Source organism: Micropterus salmoides, unplaced genomic scaffold, assembly GCF_014851395.1.
Source record: "Micropterus salmoides isolate LMB-PRFRI ecotype aquatic unplaced genomic scaffold, ASM1485139v1 Ms_hic_scaffold_4, whole genome shotgun sequence".
Lineage (NCBI taxonomy): Eukaryota > Metazoa > Chordata > Actinopteri > Centrarchiformes > Centrarchidae > Micropterus > Micropterus salmoides.
In genome coordinates this window covers 31,029,040-31,052,557 of record NW_024043372.1, presented here as the reverse complement: position 1 = coordinate 31,052,557, position 23,518 = coordinate 31,029,040, and the positions used below count along the sequence as shown (strand labels likewise).

General features: G+C 41.4%; 2 protein-coding genes across 2 annotated transcripts; one reads left to right on the top strand and one right to left on the bottom strand.

Annotated features, from left to right (window-relative positions):
- Window positions 1-192: 192 nt before the first annotated feature.
- si:ch211-253b8.5 (dysbindin) lies at window positions 193-15,218 on the bottom strand. Its single transcript, XM_038697656.1, has 4 exons — window positions 14,967-15,218; window positions 1,353-1,505; window positions 1,106-1,249; window positions 193-1,018 (listed from the first exon to the last, which is right to left on the bottom strand). The coding sequence occupies exons 1-4, from the start codon at window positions 15,007-15,009 to the stop codon at window positions 759-761; spliced, it is 600 nt and encodes a 199-aa protein (XP_038553584.1). The 5' UTR covers window positions 15,010-15,218; the 3' UTR covers window positions 193-758.
- Window positions 15,219-17,637: 2,419 nt separating this feature from the next.
- Window positions 17,638-23,373, top strand: LOC119885518. The gene is made up of 3 exons (XM_038695587.1): window positions 17,638-18,101; window positions 19,566-20,753; window positions 21,670-23,373. The coding sequence occupies exons 2-3, from the start codon at window positions 19,737-19,739 to the stop codon at window positions 22,027-22,029; spliced, it is 1,377 nt and encodes a 458-aa protein (XP_038551515.1). The 5' UTR covers window positions 17,638-18,101; window positions 19,566-19,736; the 3' UTR covers window positions 22,030-23,373.
- Window positions 23,374-23,518: the final 145 nt, after the last annotated feature.

Here is a 23,518-nt window from a genome sequence, read left to right as displayed (position 1 = left end):
GAAACAAACTTGATATTGTTTGAGGGCTTTGAGTGAGGTTGCTGAGCAGGTTCTGGTTGTACTTGCAGGTTCACGCTTCCCTGGAATCGTCATTTTCATTTTCTGACAGGAAGCAGCTAAACACCTGTTGACGCTCATCAAAGCACCTTGAAATAACTGAGAATTTGTTTTGTTGTAAAAAAAACACGGAGACATTTTCCTCTCTTCCTTTATTGTGAAAACAAAGACATCTTGTGAGAGATTCATTTAAAATTAGAGCTAGAAAACAGAGAATTTGCATTGGCAGGACAAAGTGTTTCTTTCATGAACAGTACATTTATTAATCTGAAGCCTTCTATTGTCAAATTTACCATAAGACATAGTTCATTCAGTTGTATTTTTATTATTCCAATCACTGCTTTGCCGTCCTGGGTTGCGTTAATACTGTACAAAATTCACCGTTCATGAAAAGTCCTGTGAGGTCAAAACAGGAGCAAATATTGTCCTTCAAAACATGCCAAAACAAGAATGGAAAGAATTAATAGGAAATCTCCATATTTACAGTTCACGGTCCCGTCCTCCAAAACACACATAGAACCCAACCTGCAACTCATAAATCAAAGGTAAAGTTGAAAGCAGTGAAGAGCCAGTGTGTGGAAGAACTTTGCAGCTGAGAGGCGTCTTTCAATAGCTGGCATCCCAAAGTCCACTCTTCGCCCCCTGACCGAGGTGTCAATTACCAAGCTGCAGGTGGAGATCTATTGTGGAGAGGGTGTGTCCTACGAAGACAATGGTGGAGTCTGACTTTTCACCTTCTCTACCTCTGGAGGCGCAGCTCTTCGCTTAACTGTGCTTGTGTGCGTTTCATCATCGTCTGACCTGACTACAGGGGTGTCTCCTCCGTTGGCAGTGGGGTTCTGACTGTCAGAGGAGGAGTTTGAAGATGTGGAGGACATGCGGGACTTGGCATCAAGACCCTCAAGGACATGTCGAAAGAGCCCATTACTGATTACTTCCTCGTTGTTGTTGTTTCCTTGGACTGTGAGTCAGATATAAAAAAAAAAGTGTTAGGGATAAAACCACGCAGTATCTCTTGCAATCTGTGCTCTATTTCCATTCTCCATACCTGGCAGTGGGGAGGCCAGCACGCCCTCTTCTCCCCCAGAGCTGAAGAAGACATCTAAAGCCTCCTGGTCAGAGATGTCAATCAGCTCCATCTGATCCAGGAAGTCCACATTCACCTCCATGGAAGAGATGCTACCAATTGGAGCTGCAGCAGAGGAGAAGCAATGATATTATGTGCATCTGTATATGAACATGCATTAGTGCGTGCATGTGTATGGGTTTACAACAGTGCCCCAAGTCTAACTCACGTCTCTTATAGTCTCGAATGCAAAGGTGTGCCGAGGATAGGTAGACGTCCACATCATGCTGGAAGACCTCCTCGAAGAAACGCTGTCTCTCTCTCAACTTGAGCTGCTGTGCTGCGTCTACATCTGGGAGCCTCTGGCCACGCTCGGTCTCCGCTGTCAGTCACAACAGGAAGGACAGGACGTTACATACCAGCTTATACCTGATACCTTGAGTTTTGAGGCTAGAGAGCATGTAAGGCTGCATCCCAATCAAACACCACACAATGGGATTTCTCAGACTAGTTCCTCCACTCTGAAGGTAGGTGTGCTGGCCAGTGGGATTTCCTGTATTGTATGAGACCCATTTTAAGGTCACACAGGGGTCTAATGTTGGTAGCCAGAAGGGGGAGACATTAAGCTGTAAGTGAGAGACGTGAGGGAGTGGAATTGCCTTTCATGGACTCTGCTTAGATTGTCTATTGAAATTTGATATTGCACGCATACATAATAAAAAGTCACTCACATATTTCACAATTGTCTGTTTCCATTTTCCACTGAATTTTCATTCCTATGGCTTTTGATTCATTCCACTGGTACACGGCTTTTTTTTGATAAAACAAACTGTTGCTTTTCTCAGAACACTAATTAAACAACTCTCCAAACATCCACACTTTACCAACCTGCACATATACTTAATCAGCCTTGATCCATAGGTTGATTTGCAAAAGCAAGCTGTCTTTTACTGAACTAATCTTGTTACCACGAGATCCCATTTTCCTCCTCATCAGCATCATTGTAATAAAGTCCAGTGTGTGCAGTGGAGGGGTGAAGTGCAGCCATGTGGAGACATGCTGGACTAATGCTGTAAATGACTATGACCGCCACTGAGAAGGAAACAGAACTTCAGACTGAAGAAAATGTAAAATCTTTTAGCAGTTTCTACAATATCTGTAAAAAAATAAATAAAAAAAAAAAAATATATATATATATATATAGTAGATTAAAAATACAAAGGCGCAACTGAGTTATGAGGGTCTACGAGACATAAGCGAATCTCTTCATAAGGCATTGTGGGACTCAAGATTAGCCAGCGATGGAGAAAAAACTTAATTTGTGTGAAGTTTAAAATGTTTAACTTAATGCAAATGAGGGGTGAAATTTGCTTGGAAAGGCAATAATGATTTGCCTAAAAACAGATGTGTGTGTTGCTTATTTGCACAATGTTTGCTAATATGTAAACAACTCATTAGCCAGAAGTGGTGGCGATTGCAGTGTTCTCCGTAACGGTAAAGACCCTCTGACAGTTATATGTGTATGTAGCTGGCGCCAGCAGCCGGTTAGCATATCTTAGGACAAAGACTGAAAACTTAGGGAAACAATTAGCCTGGCTCTGACTGAAGGTAGCTAAATCTGCTCACCAGCACCTTCAAAGCTCACTGACTACAGCTGTTCATTTTTACACTTAGGTTTTTGTAAGAATTAAACAAATGAGATTTATTGTGTTAAATAGTGCCCTTTAAAGGTTCTGGTAGGCAGACAGAGCCAAGCTAGCTGTTTCCCACTGTTAATCTAAGCTAACACATCCTGTGTGCAGCTTCATATTTACATCATAGATCCATAGCCTATTAGAGTGGTATTGATCCTCTTAACTCTGTGCAAGAAACAAATTGCTTTAAATTAATTAATACAGAAAAAAAATACATTACATCTTTCAGCAAATACTTTGATAAATGTTGCAGGCTTTTATTATGAAGTGCATTTCCATTCTGTTTCCAGAATCCATATGCCATTAGAGCAGTGTCTGAGTTCTGAGGAGCTACTACAACCAGCAGGATTGAGCTAATTGGATGAGGCTTTCGAGCAATGTCTAAACTGAGAATAATGTGAAGATTATGTAGCCACAGCAGCTCTATAAATACACCACTGGGTGATGGAGAATAGAAAGACATTCAGCTCAGGATGTTTCCAATACCAGAGACCTCATTACAGAAACTTACTAAGTCTGAAATCTAATCTTATCTTAACTTATAATGGAAATGTAGCTATTACAGAACCGTCCTAATTGAAGAATTTCCTGTGTTAGGATGGCACAGACCAGACCCTGTCCTAAATTCAAAATAACTGCCAAATTGACAGCCCCACTGTTGTTAGGTCTGTATGGAAATTACAGTGTAGCTGGGGAACAACATGAACACTGAAATATTTTGATTGAAAGGCCACTAGTTCTAGTTAGAATTTCTTATGTTAAGTTAAGATACAAGGTCTGAGATAGGACATCCATGACTTTAAGAATTGCTTCAGTAATAGGAAGATAGGATTTTTCATATCTGTGAAACATACATTAAGATAGGCAGACAAGCAGTTAGGATTTCTTTCTTTAATGAGGCCCCAAGAAAGGAAAAGGACGACCCTACAGCCATAACTTAATAACTGCTGCAGTCAGGATAAAGCTGCAGACACTTTAAATGTTGCCTAAAAGCAGCCACAGGTTGCCATCCTCAGAGTGCTGCATCAGCACAGTCCTCCCCACAAGTCACGAGCAGGCACATGTTTTTGGTTAAGGACACACGCCTGTCAGTGCAGCTCTGCTGTGCCGTGTTTGACAGCCTGCCTCCTGGGTGCAGGGACCTCACTAGCTCTGCAGTCAAAAAGGCAGACAGCTTTGGAGGGAAAAGAAGAGGACAACTGAAACCCTAGGGCTGGACTGACAGCACCTATGGACATACAGTATGTCTACTGTATGTCCTTTATTTCAGTTCCTAACAGTGCAGGAGCTACTGACAAGAATCCCGTTTATTTTCTCTTCTCTCAGAACCTTGCAGAAAGTTGGACGACTTGCAAGAGATACATTGTTTTAAAATAGTGGTCAAAATTGGTGGAGCATGGGGTCAAACTCCAGAAATCCTGGCTCTTATGATTCCCATAATGTGACTCAAACAGCATCTTTCATTTGAGTCTCCCCACCAGGCAAAATTTTTCGAACTCTCCGGGCCTAGTTTACAACTACAGATATGTAGCCCCCAAGCCCAAGCTGAGATAACCCTGTTGAGCTCTCTTTGGAAAGTTTCTCCAGAGCCAAAGAGTGCCACTTTAACTTGATTCCTAAAGGCTACTCTTTTAAACTTTGAGAGCTTTTTCAAATGTCTACTCTTCAGCCTCAACCAACGCAAACGCTAAGTGACATCACTTGAGGCAATTTATCAAAATTCACACAGCTCCTTCTGGAGCCTAAAAAGGCTTTTTCCCCCCAGATGCAGGTGTATTCCCTAAGGCCAGTACCTGATGTGTAAAAGTAGTGCACTTCCCCTTTAAGTAATTTCCATCACTAGTATATACGAGTATTAGGTCAACATTTAGGGGGGGAAATTAAGGATGAAGATTTTTCATTTATTTTGCTTTTTGAATAAAGCGGAAATGTCTAGAATAAAATCAAAATGACGAGAATAAAGTTGAAATGGTACTTCACCTTTATTCTCGACATGTCGACTTTATTCTCAAAATGGTAAAAAAAAAAAAAAATCCGCAATGTGGTTCATTGCAACTATGGCAGTTGAGAAGGCCATTCTTTGTGTTCTTTTCTAAGGTTTAAATACGTGTTTTATAATATCAAATGAGCTGGTTCCCAAACGGCTCTTCATTTAGTACCACCTGCTGGTCAAAGCCTATGTTACATTAAGTTAAATATGCAAGCATCTTCATCTGCAATACATTGAAATATTCTGTAATACTGTTGGTTAAAAAGTGGGATATGTCAAGAATAATTATCATAGCTTTATAACAAAATAACACCCTACTAACAAAAATAAATATACTGTTAATGAATAATGACAACTCTATACAGACACATACGTAAAAGTAATTAGTGGAAGTGTAATTTGTTCATCTTTCTTTGTCTCCAGGGGGTGAGTGGATGAAATGGGCTCTCAGCCGGGATCCCATCGTACGCTTAAAAGAGCCGGCTCATAGAACCAACTTGTTTGTGGCCGACGCATTAGTCTAGTAGCTGCAGTCATCCTAAACAAAAGTGATGCCCTCAGATGGCAAGTGATTACAAGCTGTTTGTCTTGTGTCAGCCATCTATACGGCTTTTTGTCTTTGCAGCATTTCTGTCTTTGTCTGCCAACGTGAGTCTGCAATGCTCTCTCTCCTCTTGCACTGTTACACAATCAGAAACACTATTGTCTACAGAGTCTTAAGGAAGCAAAGGGGGCAGTGCTGACAAAGCAAGATGTCAGTCACTATCAGGAGCTGCCTGCTTGACATCTGTGTTTTGGATGAAAAGAGTTCCTTGTTTAATGTGACCAGCCGAGGACATCATGTCAGACAAAACACTGGATTTGCACCGGATGAATGACTACCTGTTATTTTCTTTCAAAATGTGAGCAGACAGGATTTTTCCAGTCACTTAAACACTGATTGATCCCAGCATTGATTGTTTCTTCTTAAAGGCTGAGGGCTGTGGAGAGCTAAAGGTTAGCTACATACGTATGTATATCCTCACATTGATTTTGCTTCCCTCTCCAGTTCTTTTTTCCATTGAATCACCTTGATCGATGCAGCTTCCCTGGCCACAGACAACCACTGTGACCTCTGATTAGTGCAGCCACTCACACAGGAAAATCCCCTGTCCCAAGAAGCCACAGTGCCCACTTCTGATTAGATCATACGTCTGGTCTGCTACGGCCCCGCCACAACCCCAAAGTCATGTCTGAACGGCCTGTGGCTGCTCGAGAGAGAGAGAGAGAGAATGGAGAGAAATACAACCTGCAGGCTTGAGCTTGACCTGATATTCTTTCTTTCTTCTTTCTCTTTTTGTTTTTTGTGTCTTTCTGTCTTTCTTTCTTCCTGCCTCACTTCCTGTCTCACTCTCATCACCTCCTCTGTCCTTTCTCTCTCCCCCTCCTTCCTTCCTGTCTTTTCTTTTCGGTTTCGCTTATTGTCTTCAATGTCCCCTTTCTATCCTTTTTTACTTTCAGTCTTTCTTTCTGCCTTGTTGTCTTTCTCTCTCTATCTCCCACGCTGTCCTTTCTGTCTCCCCCTCCTTCCTTCCTCTGAGCGCTTAGGGACTTGAGAAAGAAAAGGTCATAGATCAGGGCTCAGGACCCACTGGACATGCAGAATGAGTGCAACAGACATAAAGATAGAGACAGACAGAGCGGGCCGGATGTATATTTGTGCCACTCTGCCACCCCACATAAAGACAAATCCAGATCCTCCACTCAGGGGTCAGAGAGAGAAAGAGCCCATTCAGAGGTGGACAAAAGCAGAGATGTAAGGGAACAGGACTGGCCTGTCCTCCTCAGACATGATGCCATTTACAGGAAATCATTTTGAATGTAGCGCAGGGAGTATAAACCTAAACTCATTCTTCGTTTAGTTACATTTACTAATCATGAGATGTTAAAATCCTGCTGAAATAAAATTTCTGTGAAAACTGTGTCACAAGACAGACTTTTCAACAGTCCCAGGCACAAATGCCTGTAGATATAATGCATCATCCCCACATGATGATACAGAGATTGTTCAATGTACTTGTGTCTTCACTTTGCTTATATCTTATATTTCTAAACAGGGTGCATTTTCTAGTGTAAACCATAAATGCCAAGAATCAGGTCACACTCTGCATCTGTGAAGTATCTGCATGTCAGTGCCTTTTTCCGCTGTCACATTTTCAATGCCAGTTTAGAAGCAACAATCGCACAAATAGAAGGGGGAACACATTGATCCGGAGGCTAAATGAAGAGCTACGAGGGCTGGGTGTCGCCCACAGGCTGCCATTACCCCATCACTGTGCTAAATGAAAATGTGAGCTCACAGACAGACTCCCCTGTGACGGGGAAAGTGAAGGTCAGGGCAGAGAAGGTTGCCTCTCCAGATGATCCAGTTGTTTTTACATGCAGTATACGCAGCTAACTCCTCACTAAACAGCTGTTAAAGAGAACCCCCAGTGGGAACCGTTGTTTCTTCACATGCTTTGATAATAGAGCAGTTTGTCAGGGTCTCTGTTTGATTCTTCATACAAGCCAAGGATTTTTCTAAGAAGTGGTTTCCGTGTACAAATGGATGAGGCCATCCCTGTTTAAAAGGCTCTGGTGGAGAGTGGTGGTGAGTATGGAGGTAAAACGACTTATTCATGCAACATATTAATTAATGCTGAAATATAAACAGAAATAAATATGGTAATGAGGCAATAATTGAAAAAAAATACATGTGTGAATAAATGCTTAAATAAGTACAGAAATTAAAAATAATCGTAGAAATAAATCAATGTAATGTAATTAATCAGTACGTAAATACGTCTTCTATTCATCTTCACATTAGTTTACATTTATATTTATTAGTAAAGTCAAAACAAACAAAGGTGCATTTGTAGAAATTTTGACATAAATAAATAATTATTTATTTCCCAATTAATTATCAGCATCATGCGTTTAGTCTGTCTGCAGCTAATCAAGCTAATATTTTTTGTGCACATTTAGTACTGTAACCTCGAGGACCTCTTGTGGTTGCACAGATTCACAATCTTTGAAAAACCTGTTTCATTGACTGGGCCTATCATAAAGTTAGACTTTCATCTTTTTACCAGTATTCGCCATTTAACTATATTTGTTATGACATAGCAATTGGATCGGCTAAAATCAAAGCTTACCTGTTGCAGGCCGCATTTTGTCATTGTTTTTGCTTTTATTGTGGCTAAATGACATCTGACATCTATAGAAAAGTGTGGTCTCATCTTGAACTGGAGCATTTGCAGACCACATTCATACATGATATGTTTTTATTCACTAAAGTTAAGCATGATAAGAGACGAACAAATCCCTGTTTTGTTATCTTGAACTGCCATCTGATTGTAAAGGAGCCGCGAAGGACAATTGAGTGAGATTCAAATCTTTGGGAGGGGTTTTATTTTGTGTGGTTAACATAACAAAATGTTAATAAATAACAGTGTTTCAATTCAGAAGTTTGGACTTATTGTCCCATTAATTGTTTCCTTATTAAGTTTATACAGTTATGCGACCCAGGTTGCTCACTTACAATAGCCTACCATTACACTATTCTGTGCAAACTGAAACTATGCCATACAAAAATACTCCTTGCATTCTATAAATGAAAACTTCTACTACACAAAGAAACTTCCCCCCCTTCATTCCACTACTCTCAAGAATACACTCTGGACACAAAGCCTGCCCTGCACTCTGTCCTGTTCCCCACCCACATGCACTCAGACACACCTGGCAGAGATCTGCACTCAACTGAGTGCACTCTTCTGATTTAATTTTTTATTTTATTTTATATTATTTAATTATGCATTTTGTCATTTATTTCCGTTTATTCATGAACAAGTCAGAAAAATACACTTAACGTATTAAAAGTAAAAGTACTATACTATAAAATGTTCCCTGTGACTGTAATGCTAATATATATTATATCATTAGATTATTATTACTCATGCACTGATTTAGAAGCATGTAGAAGCATTTTTCTGTTGTAGTTGTTTGAGGTGGACCAAATTTTTAACTAATTTGCTACTGCAACTAATGTTAATCATGATACATAATGGATTAATCTGCTGATTTTTTCTCCATTAATCAATTGATTGTTTGGTTTTTAATTAAGTAATTAAAAAGAAAAGCAACAAATCCCTTGTTTATGCATAAAAAATTACTTAAACGATTATCAAAATAGTTGCCAATTAACTTTCAGCTGTATATATGTATATATAGTTGGATAGTTTAATTTATAAACTCCTTGTATGTTGGTATGTAAAAATCTTAATTTGTAAATTAACTTGTGAATAAAGTGTCAACTAAAAAGTACAATATTTCCCTCGGAAATGTAGCGGAGTAAAAGCAGAAATCTGTACTTGAGTAAATGCACTTAGTTACATTCCACCACTGAACTCTGAGGTAACACTTGTTTGGGCTGAGGCAACAGACTGACTGGCTGCCCTTTCCACCCAGATACTTTTTGTCCGAGAGAGATATTTTATTTCACACATGGACAGGTTCCCAACTGCGACAAGCGAGAGAGAAGGAGGGTGCAGAAGAGGGGAATGAGTGGCTGTCAACACAGAAAAGTAGCAAGTAGAGTGGGGGAGGAAAGGTCAGGGAGGACACGAACACTTGCAGAAAGGCTAAAAATGAGGAGGAGGAAGGCTTAAAAAAATATAGAGAATATGATGGGAGGGAGGTTAGCCAAAAGTGAGGGTTGTGGGTTGTAAAGATGGAAAGGACAGAGAGAAGGAATTCTGCACAGGCTCATTAGTTAAAGAGGATGTCTTGTTATTTTTACTGAGAGTCTCTTCCAAACCTTCAAGCCAAACATTGACCCAACAGCAGCAGCAGGCAGTTAACAGTCTACAGCTGGTCATTAGTGGATCAGTCTCTTTGCTGCGGCTGTTACAGTAATTAATGGTGTCTCTGTGGTCATGAAAGATGGTGGAGCGACTTGTTGGCTACAGGTGGACGATTTATCCTGCTCTAACTGCAGGAGCAGAGCTGCAACTGTAACTGCATGTGCTAATTTATCACCACCATTAAACAGACGATGTTGAGTGCTTCAAAGCATCCAGGTCGGCACATCCTGAAGGCACCCAGGAAAGTAACTCCTCCTGATTTACACTTTTTTTCTAATTTCCAGCAACTGCATCTCAGTTTCAACACAATCCTTGCATGTAGCTTTGTCTCATTCATCAGAACTGATGCTTTAAAGAGGAACAGACAGGTGGCCAGACTTGTAAAATGGACAAATATATCTTTGTACTTGCTCTGTCTCACACTTTTATTTTTGGTTTCTCTCAATCCCTATTTTCTTTCTTCAAATAGCTGCCATTTACTGGGCTCCAGTTGTAAATTATTTATGACATCTTTTGATTTGTGTGTCTCTCTGGATTATGTTTCAGTGCATGTGTGTGTGTTTTTATTTGCATATTAGATCTTGCTGGGACAAAGCAGTGTCCAGCACCATCAGCCCGGCCTGTCAGGACAACAATGACATCAGTGTTAACCCTCTCCCTGCTTCTAAGTCCTGCCTAGATTACACCCAGACGAACAATAGAACTGTTAGTAGGTCAGTGTCCTGTCCCACTGCCCTCCATAAGCCAACAAGCAGACTGTCATGAGTTCTTATCAACACAATAGCCTTAACCAGCTGACAAAGTACTGACATACCCATGTTTTTTTTCCACAATAACTAATATTCTTATTCAAAATTACTATTAACAAACAGTAGAATACTATTATTAACAATTAAGCAATTATCTACTATAATTACAGCATCAGTAAAGTATCTGCCTTATATCAACAGTGTTAATGCAAAGTACATCTGGAGAACATGGGAACATAGTTGAGCTCAGAGAATCCTGTCACACATTTTTCTGATAATTAAATCTGTAGTCACACCAAAGATCATGAACTCATCTAGTGATGGTTGACTATATGAGTATCCTCTCTGTCTGGGTGTGCCTTCACAAGAGAGCAAGGCAAACAGAGAAGCTGTTCTTTCACCATTAACTATAATACATGCCGGCTTCTCTCATCTCATTTCTCTTCAACATTCACACCCTGTTATTCCTGGGAAAGCAGCGCTGCCTCTTCACATATTTGGTTGGTTTAAAGCTATTTTTGGTCAGCTGGGAGAACTGTAGGAATGTTTGGTTAAAGTCAACACAGCCTCTCAGACATTTCTCCTCTGTTTGTTGAGGTTGAGGCAGGGTGGCATGCTGTGCTAGCTACAGAAGACTAAACACAATCTTATTTACTATTATTATTATTAACTCTATTATGAATATTTTGTTTAACTGTAAGCTCCAATAATAATTCTAACTTTATATGCTTTTGGGTTTGTCATCTTTTTAAATCAGTTTCCTCTACTGCACTTTAATTTCATTTACTACATTTTGGGAAACTTAATAATGCACTTTACCTGCACTACAACTTTATTTCTATTAGTCTGGTATTTTTTATTGTGTTTTTAAATAGCCCTTGCACTCCCAAATAAGTGTTGTTGCATATTGGCTAATGCTCAAGTTAGTTGTACTGGAAATACATGAGATCACCAAACTTCATGAACCAATGAAAAGGTCCTGAGTACCTACCCTCAGCTACCCTCCAGGCAGTCAGTGGGCATAAAGTTGTTACTGTGATGTAGAGACAGAGCTCAGTTAAACCTTTATGGATGAAAGATACTTTTGTTACAGATTAATAACTCACCACTCTGAAACTCTTGCTCCAGTCCATGTTGCTAAACTGGTAAGGGGAACATCTGAACCGAAGCAGTGTTTAAAGGCTTTTCTGGACCCGCCCTTCTCTGCTTCTGATTGGCTAGTATTCCTTAACTAGGTACTGCGCATGTGCAACTCCCAGCAAAGATCTTGTAGAGGTAAGATGTATCACTCCATAGCTAAATGGAGCGTTCAACATACAGGGTGAAAAGAGGAGCTGCAGCAATGTGCAGTATGACAAAAAATTGTGTTTTTTGAAAATAAAGCCATGTAAACCTGTTCTGGTACAATCCCTAAATATAATGATGAACCTGAAAATGAGCATAATATGACCTCTAAAAAACCTGCAATATGTGATTTTCTTTTGCCAACATTGATATTATCACCTTAAACGTTTCTATGGCAAACATAATAGCAAACAGCTGCTCATTTACATCCAGCAGATACAGAGCAGCATTCCCATTCATTTGGAGTCGTAAATGCAAGTCCAACAGTCACTCTCTTTTAGCACTGTTTTTGGTCACAACCATCTACTGAGGGAAAATTCTGGCTCTTCAGCTGCTAAATGCTACATTATGTTCACCAGCAAGTTGTTAACTTTGTCTTTGTCTTTCATTTGGTGCTGGCCAGGCAGCGTACAGTGGGTTTTTAGAGCTTTTTTTTGCTGAAAACTGCTGGGGTTGAAAATTGCACTATGAGAACAGTGAGAGTGAACCAAAACAATGAGTTGAAAATCAATGAAATGCTCCGTAGAGCTTAGCATTAGTCAATATCAGTTTCCCTGCAGGAGATCCTTTTCACATACACATAGTCATTTGATCGTTTGTTAATCAATTCTTCATGCAAAAATTGCAGGTTTAATTTCCCACCCTTTTTTTGTTAAACTCGGAGGAATGACACGTTTCCTCCTCTCAGCAATATCAGCGCCTCAGTGAACAAGCTTCAAATCATTAACTGATCAAACAGGTGACTTTGTGCTACATAGTTTACACATTTTGAAGAGTGTTCACATGATACATTACTGCTGTTTTTCTCTGCGGGGCTCTGAACACTCAGTGTTTGCCCGGAGGCAGCAGCTCTGTACCCTGAGGATTCAGCGGAACAGTGAGTAGATGGATTTGTTAGAGAACTAATGAGAGGAGCTGGTCTACGTCCCCAGGGCTGCACAGCTTAGACTGCTGAATTGATGGGAACCTTATTCAGCCATCCATGCAAGGCTGTTTAGTATGATCAGACACAAACAAACACACTTAATTAACATTAAGTGCTGACATGCCACAAGGAGTTGTTTGTGATAGAATAATCTGCGTATTTGCACCATGTGAGCTTTTCTCAAACTGGTAAGTAATGATCCTGTTTTTTGCTTTTTACTAAAGACTGGATCCAGACAACAATTCTGGTAGTGTATTATTTGACAGTGACAGTGTTTATCAGTAATTATCACCAATTATACCTTTGAACACAAAGTCTGTAGCCAGAGGCCCCCCTCACCCAGCAAAAAGTGACTAGAGTTACATTAACATTTTATTTATTCTGTTAATTGTTTAATTAGCCTGATAATCTAAATGATTTACTGCTTCGTTTTAATTTAATTATTCAGTCTGAAATTGAAGAAAACGGTGAGGGACTCAGAGGTGCAGATCTCATGGGGGAGGGAGTTCCAGAGCCTGGGAGCTGCCCTGGAAAAGGCTCTGTCCCCAAAACTGCTGAGCTTGGACTTGGGGACGTAGAGGAGACCGGCTGAGGTGGATCTGAGGGACTGCGAAGGTTGGTAGGGGGAGAGGAGGACAGTGAGGTATGAAGGGGCCAGGTGGCGAATGGCTTTGTAGGTAAGGACCAGGATTTTGTATGTGATCCGGTGAGAAATGGGAAAATTATGTATTTTTTAAGTTGTTGAATGTATTTGCACAATAACATATCTCAACCTCAACATGACTTAAACCATGATGTCTTGTTGTCATTGTTTCAGTGGTAGCTTCAGCCATGCACTGGAGCTCAGGAGAAGAGAACCAAAGCAGGAGAGATGAGAAGTCTGCAAGTCCAACTGTCAGTTCAGGAGAGATGGGGGAAAGTAGGCAAAAAACACCCACATGTTTTTGTTTACGCATTCTTCAGTGCGTTCAATTTGGTCCTATTTGTCTCCCCTCTAGCTTAGACATTAAACTCCAATGACTAGATAGCAGAGTTATTTACTGTATCCCTCAGAATGTGATCAATTAAACACACAGACAGCACATGATATGGACTTTTACCCCACTAAATTGCTCATTAAACAGAATCTACTCTTCAGTCCTATCTGGGTCACGTCTGTGGGGACTGAGCTAAGAATACATGGAGAATAGAAGTAATTCCTTCTACATCAAATACCCTGCTGCCTGCTCACAACAGCTGGTCAGTCCTTCACTCCACAGCGCACTGATGTGCTGCTCTCTGGCACATTCCCCCAATAATCAAAACGTGACAGCACTGACTGTGGAGGCACAGAAGCTGTTGGCAGAGCAACAGATGGGAGACATCTTCTCTGGAGTCAAAGTCATGATCCTTTTTAGCCTCATGAAATCACATACTGATCTCACAGGGACTAATTCAATTTCAGGTCTGTGTTTCCTATCTGGATTGTTGTGTCTGTGGAACGAGCTGCAGACCCAGCTGCAGTCAGCCGACTCTGATGAGATCTGCAGGCACAATCCCATTAGAAATAAGAGATCTTTGTCTGGAGCTCTGCGGTGGCCCCAATCCAAGCCTGCCCCAGTATGTGTGTGTGTGTGTGTGTTGGAATCTATCCCTGTTCCTGTGCAAAGAGAGTGTGACCTATTCATTTGGTATTAGTGAACATTACTCAGGGCGATGATTCAACATTCCTGTCTGATTTTTGGCTGGCACAGCTACTTGGACCAGTCACTTCAGACAACATCAACACAACGGCAGCTATTTAAGCTGCTGAGCTGTCACACCGGCTTCTACAATATATCTCACACACACACATATGCAGTTTATGCCTCATAGAAATGGAGAATGGAATACATTTTATATAAAGAAAAGTATTTCCGACATGTCAAAAGGTGAAACATTTTAACAAAATAAAATGGAAAAGGTGGAATTATAGTGGGAAAGGTTTTACCACAGACACAAAACTGAGAGAATTGCACAAACACACACTTTTATTGTAGCTCAAGTTTCGGTGTCTTTGACTTAAATATTCAACCTATGTGTGTGCTGTACTTGTGACAACCAAATATGGAGAATCTTTTTCCCCTCTCCAACGTCCTGCTTTACATCTAAAAATAAAAGCTGTGTTAAAGGAGCAAACTTGTGGCTAAATCTCAAAATATCCACCTGAGCTGAAAGAAGTTCCTGCAAAAGGCTAATAAGTAAAAAAAATTAAAAAAAAAAAAAATTAAAACAGAACTCACAGGGTAGGCGTTTGTTGTGAACGTTGGCTGATGAGGAGCTCATGTTGCTGGAGAGTCGTAGGAAACAAAGATAATCAGTCAGAGATGATCAGTGTGAGTTGGCCGGTCAGCCCTGTGAGAGTTCACCAGAGAGGCTGTCGATCATCCTCCTCTGCTCACTGGAAGCGCTCCAAAGTGACTGATTCTGACACCGACAGGCTGCTGCTCTCCTCCGCTTCCCTTCTTTCCCTCAGTGGATTCTGAGCCACTTGGATGAGGCGAGAACAAGTTAGTGCCTTTGTGGAGCCGACCAGCTGACCAATGACGGGGAGGAGGGAGGAGCTGGGGGAGAGCGAAGAAGGGACTGAGAAGAAGGAGGGATTTTGCCTCTGTTATTTTTGTCTTCTTACACTTCCCCCTCCCTTCCTCCCTTTCTGTCTCTTGTTCCCTTTCTCCCTTTTTTTGTTTAAACCCTCTCTCATCTGTGTCGCTTTCAGGGTCAAGTGGTATCAAAATATGTTACATTTACAGATAACAAATATCCCTTTAAATAGTGTATTGTTATTTTATTTTATGTTAAAAAATGAAAAAGAGCATTCATGGTAAGCAACAGTTTAAAGGCTTTTTCAATTTTCCCCTTAAGAAACATTTTGTTCCTTACATATAGGCCTACTATTAAATTTGTATACAAAGTGCAACCTAGATTTGACACAAAATTATTGGCAACTACTTTGCTTAATCATTCAAGTCATTTTTAAGTAAAAGTGCCAAAAGCAGTCTGTGGTTCCTGCTTGATCCAGTGAGGATTTGCAGCTTTTCACTGTTTATCTTTTGATAAATGATATATCTTTGTGTTTCTGACTGTTGGTTGAAGAAACTGTGAAGAAAGAAATTTTTCATTGTCATTTTACAGACCAAACAATGAATCAATTAATTGAGGAATCATCACAGATTATTTTATTATTCCTGTTACTTTGGGCAGAAAGGATTTATTTATGTTTTTCTAAACAGTGTGGAAACTCATTTGTATATTAGCATAAGTCATTCATGTTAGATCACTAATCATTGATTTAACTTTGGTTGTGCTCTGGTGAATTAGAGGTTGAAGAGGAGGACACTGTACTTCAACATCCCATGTTTGAGTCCAGCCAGGGACCTTTGTTGCATGTTATTCCTCCCTCTCTCGCTCAAAACACCATTTAATCTGTTAATCTGTGTGTCCTGGACACCATCTAGTGGACAACAGACGACATTTCCAGTTCGTCCGAGCTGGACTCACTGATGACAAAATATCTGCATGCAAAGGGTTCATAGCCTTCTACCAAAACACTGCACTGGCGTCTGAGAGAGGCTTTTAAAGAGTGCCTTGTTTGAATTGCTGGCATTAAAGTTGTTGGTGTGAGTCACTGCAAGAATCTGTGAGAATCAGCACAAAGTGAGATGATCATCCCCAATAACTTTTATTAACAGGAGGGAAAATCTTTGTTTGTAGGATACTTTACAAAAAAACATGTTGCATAGTTCTTCACATAAGAATAATACAACAATAACAATGAAGATTCTCAGTCATCCAGGTCATCCAGGGACGAAACGTCTTCCAGTATCTTCAACCAAGTCCAGTTGCCCTTGACTTTAACCTTCGTTGAATAACAATAACAATAACAACCCTGTATTAGCTTACATCTACAAGTGCATTAGCACGGAAACTTTCACTGCTGAAACTCACGTCTGCGCCAAGCTGAAACTGTGAAACTTCACATCGAGTTTGTAAGGTAGCAGTTGGGAAGTGGTGGGTGTGACTGGCGATTATAATCAATAAAAACACACTCTTTGTAAATGTCAGTGGTGGTTTAGCCTAAATGTGCTGGTTGTGGTAAAGACAAAAAAGACAGAGAGAGAGAGAGAGAGAGAGAGAGAGAGAGAGAGAGAGAGAGAGAGAGAGAGAGTGAGTGGGCAGAGGAAACATGATGTGACTCAAAGTGAGAAATCCTCTCCACCTCAAACTAAATTCTGTGTGGGCTTTCTCATGACTGGGGTTTCACCTGCTGAGGCCTTGCAAAATCAATAGTTGAGACCCGCACTGCTGTGCTGCTGAGACATCTCTGGAGCAAAAGCCAAGTCCTCTTTTTTTTGTATTTTGAATTGAGATGAAGGGGGGGAGGCAAGTAGGCAAGCAAGAAGAAAGTGAGGAAAATTGTATTGAAAGCAGGCAGGCTTCAGGGTGACGGTGAGGGTGAGGGGACATGGTTTATATCATGTTTCTGCACAACCATGAAATGCCTTCATTTACTGTGGATGATAGATTTAATGTTGACTTTTGAGCCGCGATTTCAAAGCATTCATTTGGTATGGCGTCTTCAGGATGAAACATTATTAGTCTACATCTGCCCACGTAGGTGAAACAAGCAGGAAGTGAGAAATAGCAAAAGGAGTTAATCACAGGTGAGGGCTATTTGCTTTCAGATTGCAGATATGATAGTGATATTTCTGTTGTGCAATCCCTTGTTTTTTTTTTGCTTGTGTGCATCCAAGCTAGTCTAAAGCAACGGTTTCCCACCCTCACTACTCCGGGCAAAGCGCCAAAGCCATCAGGCAGTCATACGCCTACCATCAGCTGAGGAGTTGCACAGCAGTCTCATTTCTAATTATACACCCAACAACAGAGAGCTGCGGAGCGAAGGGAGAGAGTGGAGAGAGGAAGAGGAGTGTTATTACAAATGGAAGAGAGGCTGAGAGTGCTACTGAGCAGCAAACACAGGGTGAACATGTTCAGATGTGAGAGACTGAGAGAGAGAGAGCGAGGGAGAGAGAGAGAGAGAGAAAGTAAGAGAGGGTGAGGGAGAGACATCACATCTGTCTGAGAAAGGTTAACAGGACTGCCTGACTAAGTAGAGTGGGAGTGTAAAATGTAAAAGCGAGTAGGAGGGAAGAGAGAAAGGAAGAGGAGAAGAAAAAAAGGAGGAGAGTGTGTCTGATAGACAGTCTGATGAGCTTGTCTGGATGCTTCTGATCATTCCGCTCTGCTCTGCCTTTTCACCTGCAGCCTGGGAGGACGACATGAGCCAGACAGGTGTGCGTGGAGCCTCTGTGAACATGGGTGGACATGCTTTGTGAAGATGGTTGCACAGCGAGACGGGTGGATGGATGGAGGAATATGTAAGTTAAGTCTGCTACATCTTTTTTTTTTTCATTCATCTTGATTTATGTAGGATCTTCCTGTCATTTACTCCGCCAAGAGAGCCAGCTGTGATATTTGAATTTAGTCTAACTCTGAATGCATGTTTGAGGAACTCTTTGCGGTCTCTGGGATTCAGCACAGTAGGTTGAATTTGGTTGTGTTACACTACAGCTCCATAGATAGAAACATCACGCTGACTAAATGCAATATTGTCACTTATGATATGCAAACAAACCCGTCCTCTGTGCAGATTATCATTATCATGATGGTACCAAACACACCAAACACTGCTGTGTATATATATTTCATTTCCGTAGATTAGATACCTGTAGTATACTGATCACCCTATATGGTCACTCAGCCTGGATGACATTACAGTATAGGCCTGTTTGGGTCATGATGGGGTCATACCTGTGTGTCTGTCACTGTGAGTAAGTAGCCCACACGTCTAAGCCATTTGAATTAATTTACATTTACACTGTGGGCATTTAGCTGACAAATACTTATCTATTTATGTCTCACGGTATAATGGTGAGTGCTTGCACAGGAATGTCAGTGTGAGGGTGTTGTCTGATCCCACACACACACACACACACACACACACATATAACAGAGAAACAGCTCATATCAGAGACATGCCCATCAGGCAGAGTGAAAGAGGTCCATTCAGCGGCTGTGCTCAACTATGATGATGACATAATACAGGGCATTGAGACGAGCTTTGCATTGACAGGCTGTAAAAGTCCTGTGCTGCTCTTTACCTTCCTGCATTCCTTTGTGTAAACAATGTGTCTGCAGAGTCTCTGAATAGGTAAGAAACTGTTGTGCGTGAGTGTGTGTGGCCGCAAGGTAGTTAAATTTAGCGCCCCTCAGTGAACTGACTCACTATGGTGCGTGCATGTAAGGAGAATGATGAGATTTCAATCGCTCGAGGTGCTGGAGATCTCTTCAGTCCCATGAGAAAGATGCAGGCTGGGGCTGTGTGCTTAACATCTTGCAACTCTTTAGACACCGAATACATGCTCTTTCTTTTGTTTCTAGTAGAAAATGCCATCATGATACCTTGAGTGAAAGACAAGTTTAACCTTGTGATAATAATCTATCCTCTGACTTTATAACCACCCTCAACCTTTTACTTTGTATAGTCCTCAATACACTTATCCCTTCACCAACCACACTGTGCAGAACTTTGTTACCATAGTAACTTTTTTACAAAAGAGTTGGTAGATGTCCATCAAACCAAACCCCATGGGTGGTTGGAAAGCCTTTATTTGAAGCTGATGGTGAAGTTATTGTTGATGTGTCAAGGGGATATTTACAGACAAATTTAAGAGTAACAGACAGAAAGAGAAAGAGTCTAAACAAGAGAATCAAATGATTTTCTCCAGCTCGACACCTTGTTTGCACCAAGTGCACCAATATTTGTTTATTCTGCTTTACAGATCGTGACTACCTTGGACCTAACTATCAGCAGCGCTTGCCAAGAGACTGGAGACTGTGTCACATGATCACAACACCTCCTCAGCTTCTGCAGGAGGGCATGCAGTGCCGGTGTGAGTGACAGGCAGCGTGAGCCAATAAGCTTCACACAGAACCCAGCTCTAGTCCCAGACATGGACAGCCTCCCACTCAAAAAGAGGGACCAAAGGCCGAGCTCACCACCACAGCAGCAGCAGCAGCAGTGTGATGCTGCAACATTCAAGGTGCCCTATCCTTACAAGAGCCACAGTGAGATTAAGATTAAACACACAGGCCCTTTCCAGCCCGTACCGAAACGGGTTCCTGCACTATACCAGCCCTGGATGCAGACTCACACATCCACCAGGTCAAAACCTCACGTCCTTTCTGCATTCAGGGAGCATCAAAGCTGGCCAGAGTGGAGAGAGTTCAACCCCCTGCACCCTGGATGGGACTTCTCTCACCACTATCAGCACCATAGCCACTTGTCTGGCACACCTGGACTCCACCCAGGCCATCCACACCAACCCTCCAGATTCCGCCCTGTCTCCCTGGTCTCTGAGGGTTTCCAAAGGGTGGGTGGAGGGTACGGCTGGGAGCAGCTCAAGACATTAAGGGACACGAGTTTAAACACAGAGAGGCAGAGCAATGGGAGGAATAAAGGACCATATGTGCGGAGAAGAGACAGAAAAGTTGAGTATTTCCCCAGGGTTGAAAAAGCAAGTCCTCCATTGTTGAGCACATGCCTACCTCACTCTCCACACGAGGACCTCACACTGCAAAATGATGTGCTGCACAAATCAACAAAAGTTGTAAAATATCCCGTTTCTGGACATTCGTTTACTCCTGATGATAACTCCAGCACCACGTGCACCTCCATGAAGGAGGACACATCAAGATCTTCTGCTCGCCCCTCTTCTGTGCAGGCCTCTTCCTCCTCTTCCTCTCCTAACCATTTTCCCTGGCTGCTCCCTCACTTTGTGGCAGGCTCCTTGATCGAGCTCAGAGACGGGCGGCTGAGGAGGGTGGAACACCTGCAGACGGAGGACTTCCTGCTGGGATCTCTGGCCTGTCCAGACCTACGCCTGAGCTGTTGCACGGTGCAGAGCATCTCTCCTTCAGCCTCCTCCATCTCACGTCTTGTCATCCTGCTCCACGACCAGCAGTCCCAGGTGAAGGAAAATCACTTTGTGCTAATCACCATCCACAGCTGACCCTTCTCAAGTAGCTGCCATTATTCTTCTTACATAGTACATCTACCAAATGTTGCATACAGGTCATATAGAAGATGCTGTATATACAATCTGCATAATATTTCATCAGTTTAAAATACTATCAATTGAGTGGGATTAAGATACAAAGAACTAATGTTTACTTTACTTTTACTATGGCTTGTTGTTTGATCCAACAAGAACAACACTTATGTGTAGCCAACGCTTTCTCTGTACCATAAAGAGCTACTGTTGTTCAAAAACTATTAAAATACATGCATTAGCCACTCGTTAGTGACTTCAGTTCATTCATCATAATGAAATGGGCACTCCCACATGCACTGTCCCAGTGTCAAAAATATTAGAACAAGAAGATGTGTATTAATCCACAGCTGAAAATAGTCCCAAACAAATGCACCACTTACTTCTGTCTAAGTATCTTTGCTAAAACCAACAGTGCCCAGCTGTTTTAGGAAATAAAGTAGATGTCTGACATTGATGCCTTAGTATTCTTTTTTTTTTAAAGGCAAACGACAGTAATTTATGCCACCACCTCCCAATTTTCACTGGGATTGATTTATTTTTCTACAAACAAAAATTCTTATCAACATACAGGCAATTTCACAGGTTCTATTATTACATGCAAATTTGCCACAGGGACTTTCACTTCAAAGAAAACTAACAAAATAGCAATTATAATTTAATTACTGTGGCAGGGATTTAACCAAACTTCACAATGGGTCATTCATTTGTGGGTAGCAATGTAATGTTTGGCATGTGGTATCTGATCAGTACAAGGCCACAACACTAGTGAACAAGTGTACATGCGGCATTTCTGTGTTTAATCCTCCTTTATCTATGTAACATCCTCCTCCAGGAGTTGGTGGATGTCTATGTGGAGTACCCGTTCTTTGTGCGTGGGCGGGGCTGGTCCTCCTGTAACCCTCAGAGGACTGCCCGCCTCTGTGGCCTACAGTGCCGGCAGCTCAGTGTGGGGGATGTCTGCCTGGCTCTTACCCCTGTCTCAGTCCCCCAGCCTCCATCATCAGCCACCCTGGAGCCACAAACCTCACCCAGGAAGTCAGAAGGAGGGTGTGGGTCCCTAAAGGCACCACAACCCCAGGTATCCCCAGGGGCAGAACAGCCAGCAGGGAGTCAGAAGAAAGAGGCAGAGGCGGTCCGGAGGAGACACTATTCAGCCCCTGAGTTGAGAGGTCCGGGGACTAACTGCATGTAGGGAGGACTGTTTTACGGACAGGAAGCAAGTCAATCACTTTTAAGCTCTGCTATATTCAGCCTATATTTGCTGTCTTTCTACCTCCTGTGTCATATTTCTGTGCTTGACTGTCATTTTGAATCTAAGGAGTAAAAGCTAAAGAGGATTGAGTAACGCTCAGGATCCCCCAGAGGTAAACCTACATAAGCATATTGCAACTACGTGAGTTGAGTCAGAGTTAAACATTAGATTTTCTGTTAACCTGATCAAAGTATATGATAACACAGAATTCAGATATTATTCATGTGAGAGAACTGTCTATTTAATACATTTTGTGAGAAAGTGGGGAACCAAAGTCTACATACAGTGTGTGTTGTTGCAGAGAGCTGGTTCAATGACAGTGAATTTGAGAAAGATCTTGTAGGCGCAAAGAAAATTGTTTTAAAAGGGAGTGTTCATATTATTAGCGGTTCTGACAAAATCAGCCCACGTACCTTGAAAAGCACAGAAAAATACTCCCTCAGGTCCTTCACTGCTGATCATATCATTTAAAGCTCATCTCTCTCCTGCCTAATATTATGTAAGACTTCCTTAGGATCATAAATGAAAGATGATTTCATTCCAAATTACAAGGTAGAGATATTTATCATTTTACAACACAGGGTTGTATAATGTCATTAAGTAAAATCCTTTTATGCTACTCTCAAAACCAAATGTGTATACAAAAGTAATATACAGTAGAAGGGTGAATAAATAATAAGTCATAGAAATAAAGCTATTTTACATGGTGGAGAGCTGAGGATGAGCTGAGGAGTCTCACAGCCTGAGGCAGGAAGCTGCTCTGAAGACTGCATCTCCTTAATGCCTGAAACCTTTCTTATAGTATAGTCCTCAGTTTGAGTGTGAATATTCCACATTGACACCACCTCTTTTGATTGTATCGGTTGGATTTAGTTTCACGCTTCTACCTCTGTTTTCTATTTAAGGTGACAGATACATATAATCTGTGTTTTTAACAGTGTGGGCTGTGTTGTAATATGCGATGTCAGAAGCTCTCAGCTTCCTCTGTGAATGCCAGTGAGAATGCCTTTATCTGTGTGGTTGCTACAGTATACAGCTGCTTTGCTTTTGTACGGATGCTCCTTTTATAAATGCCTGTCCCACTGTTAACAGTGGAGATGCTTGTGCCATTCAACTACTTTAAAAGCACAATCTGTCATTGGTGTACAGTGCCATATGCCCGCACTACAATGTGATTTCCTCCTGAGTATACGCAGTTAGGGCAGACATGGTGCTGTACACGCAGATTGGGTCTTTAAGATGTGAAACGGTTTTCTCACCGTTAAATAAATCTGTCGTGAACAATTTCCTGTATATTTATTTTTTTTTTTTTTTTCCCCCCCACATAAGTCTCAAAAATCCATTAATCACTCACAAAACATTAATTTACCAGCCGATGGTGCTCTGCTGAAAGGAAGGTTATTGAGGCTAAATGAGGTAAAAAAAAAAA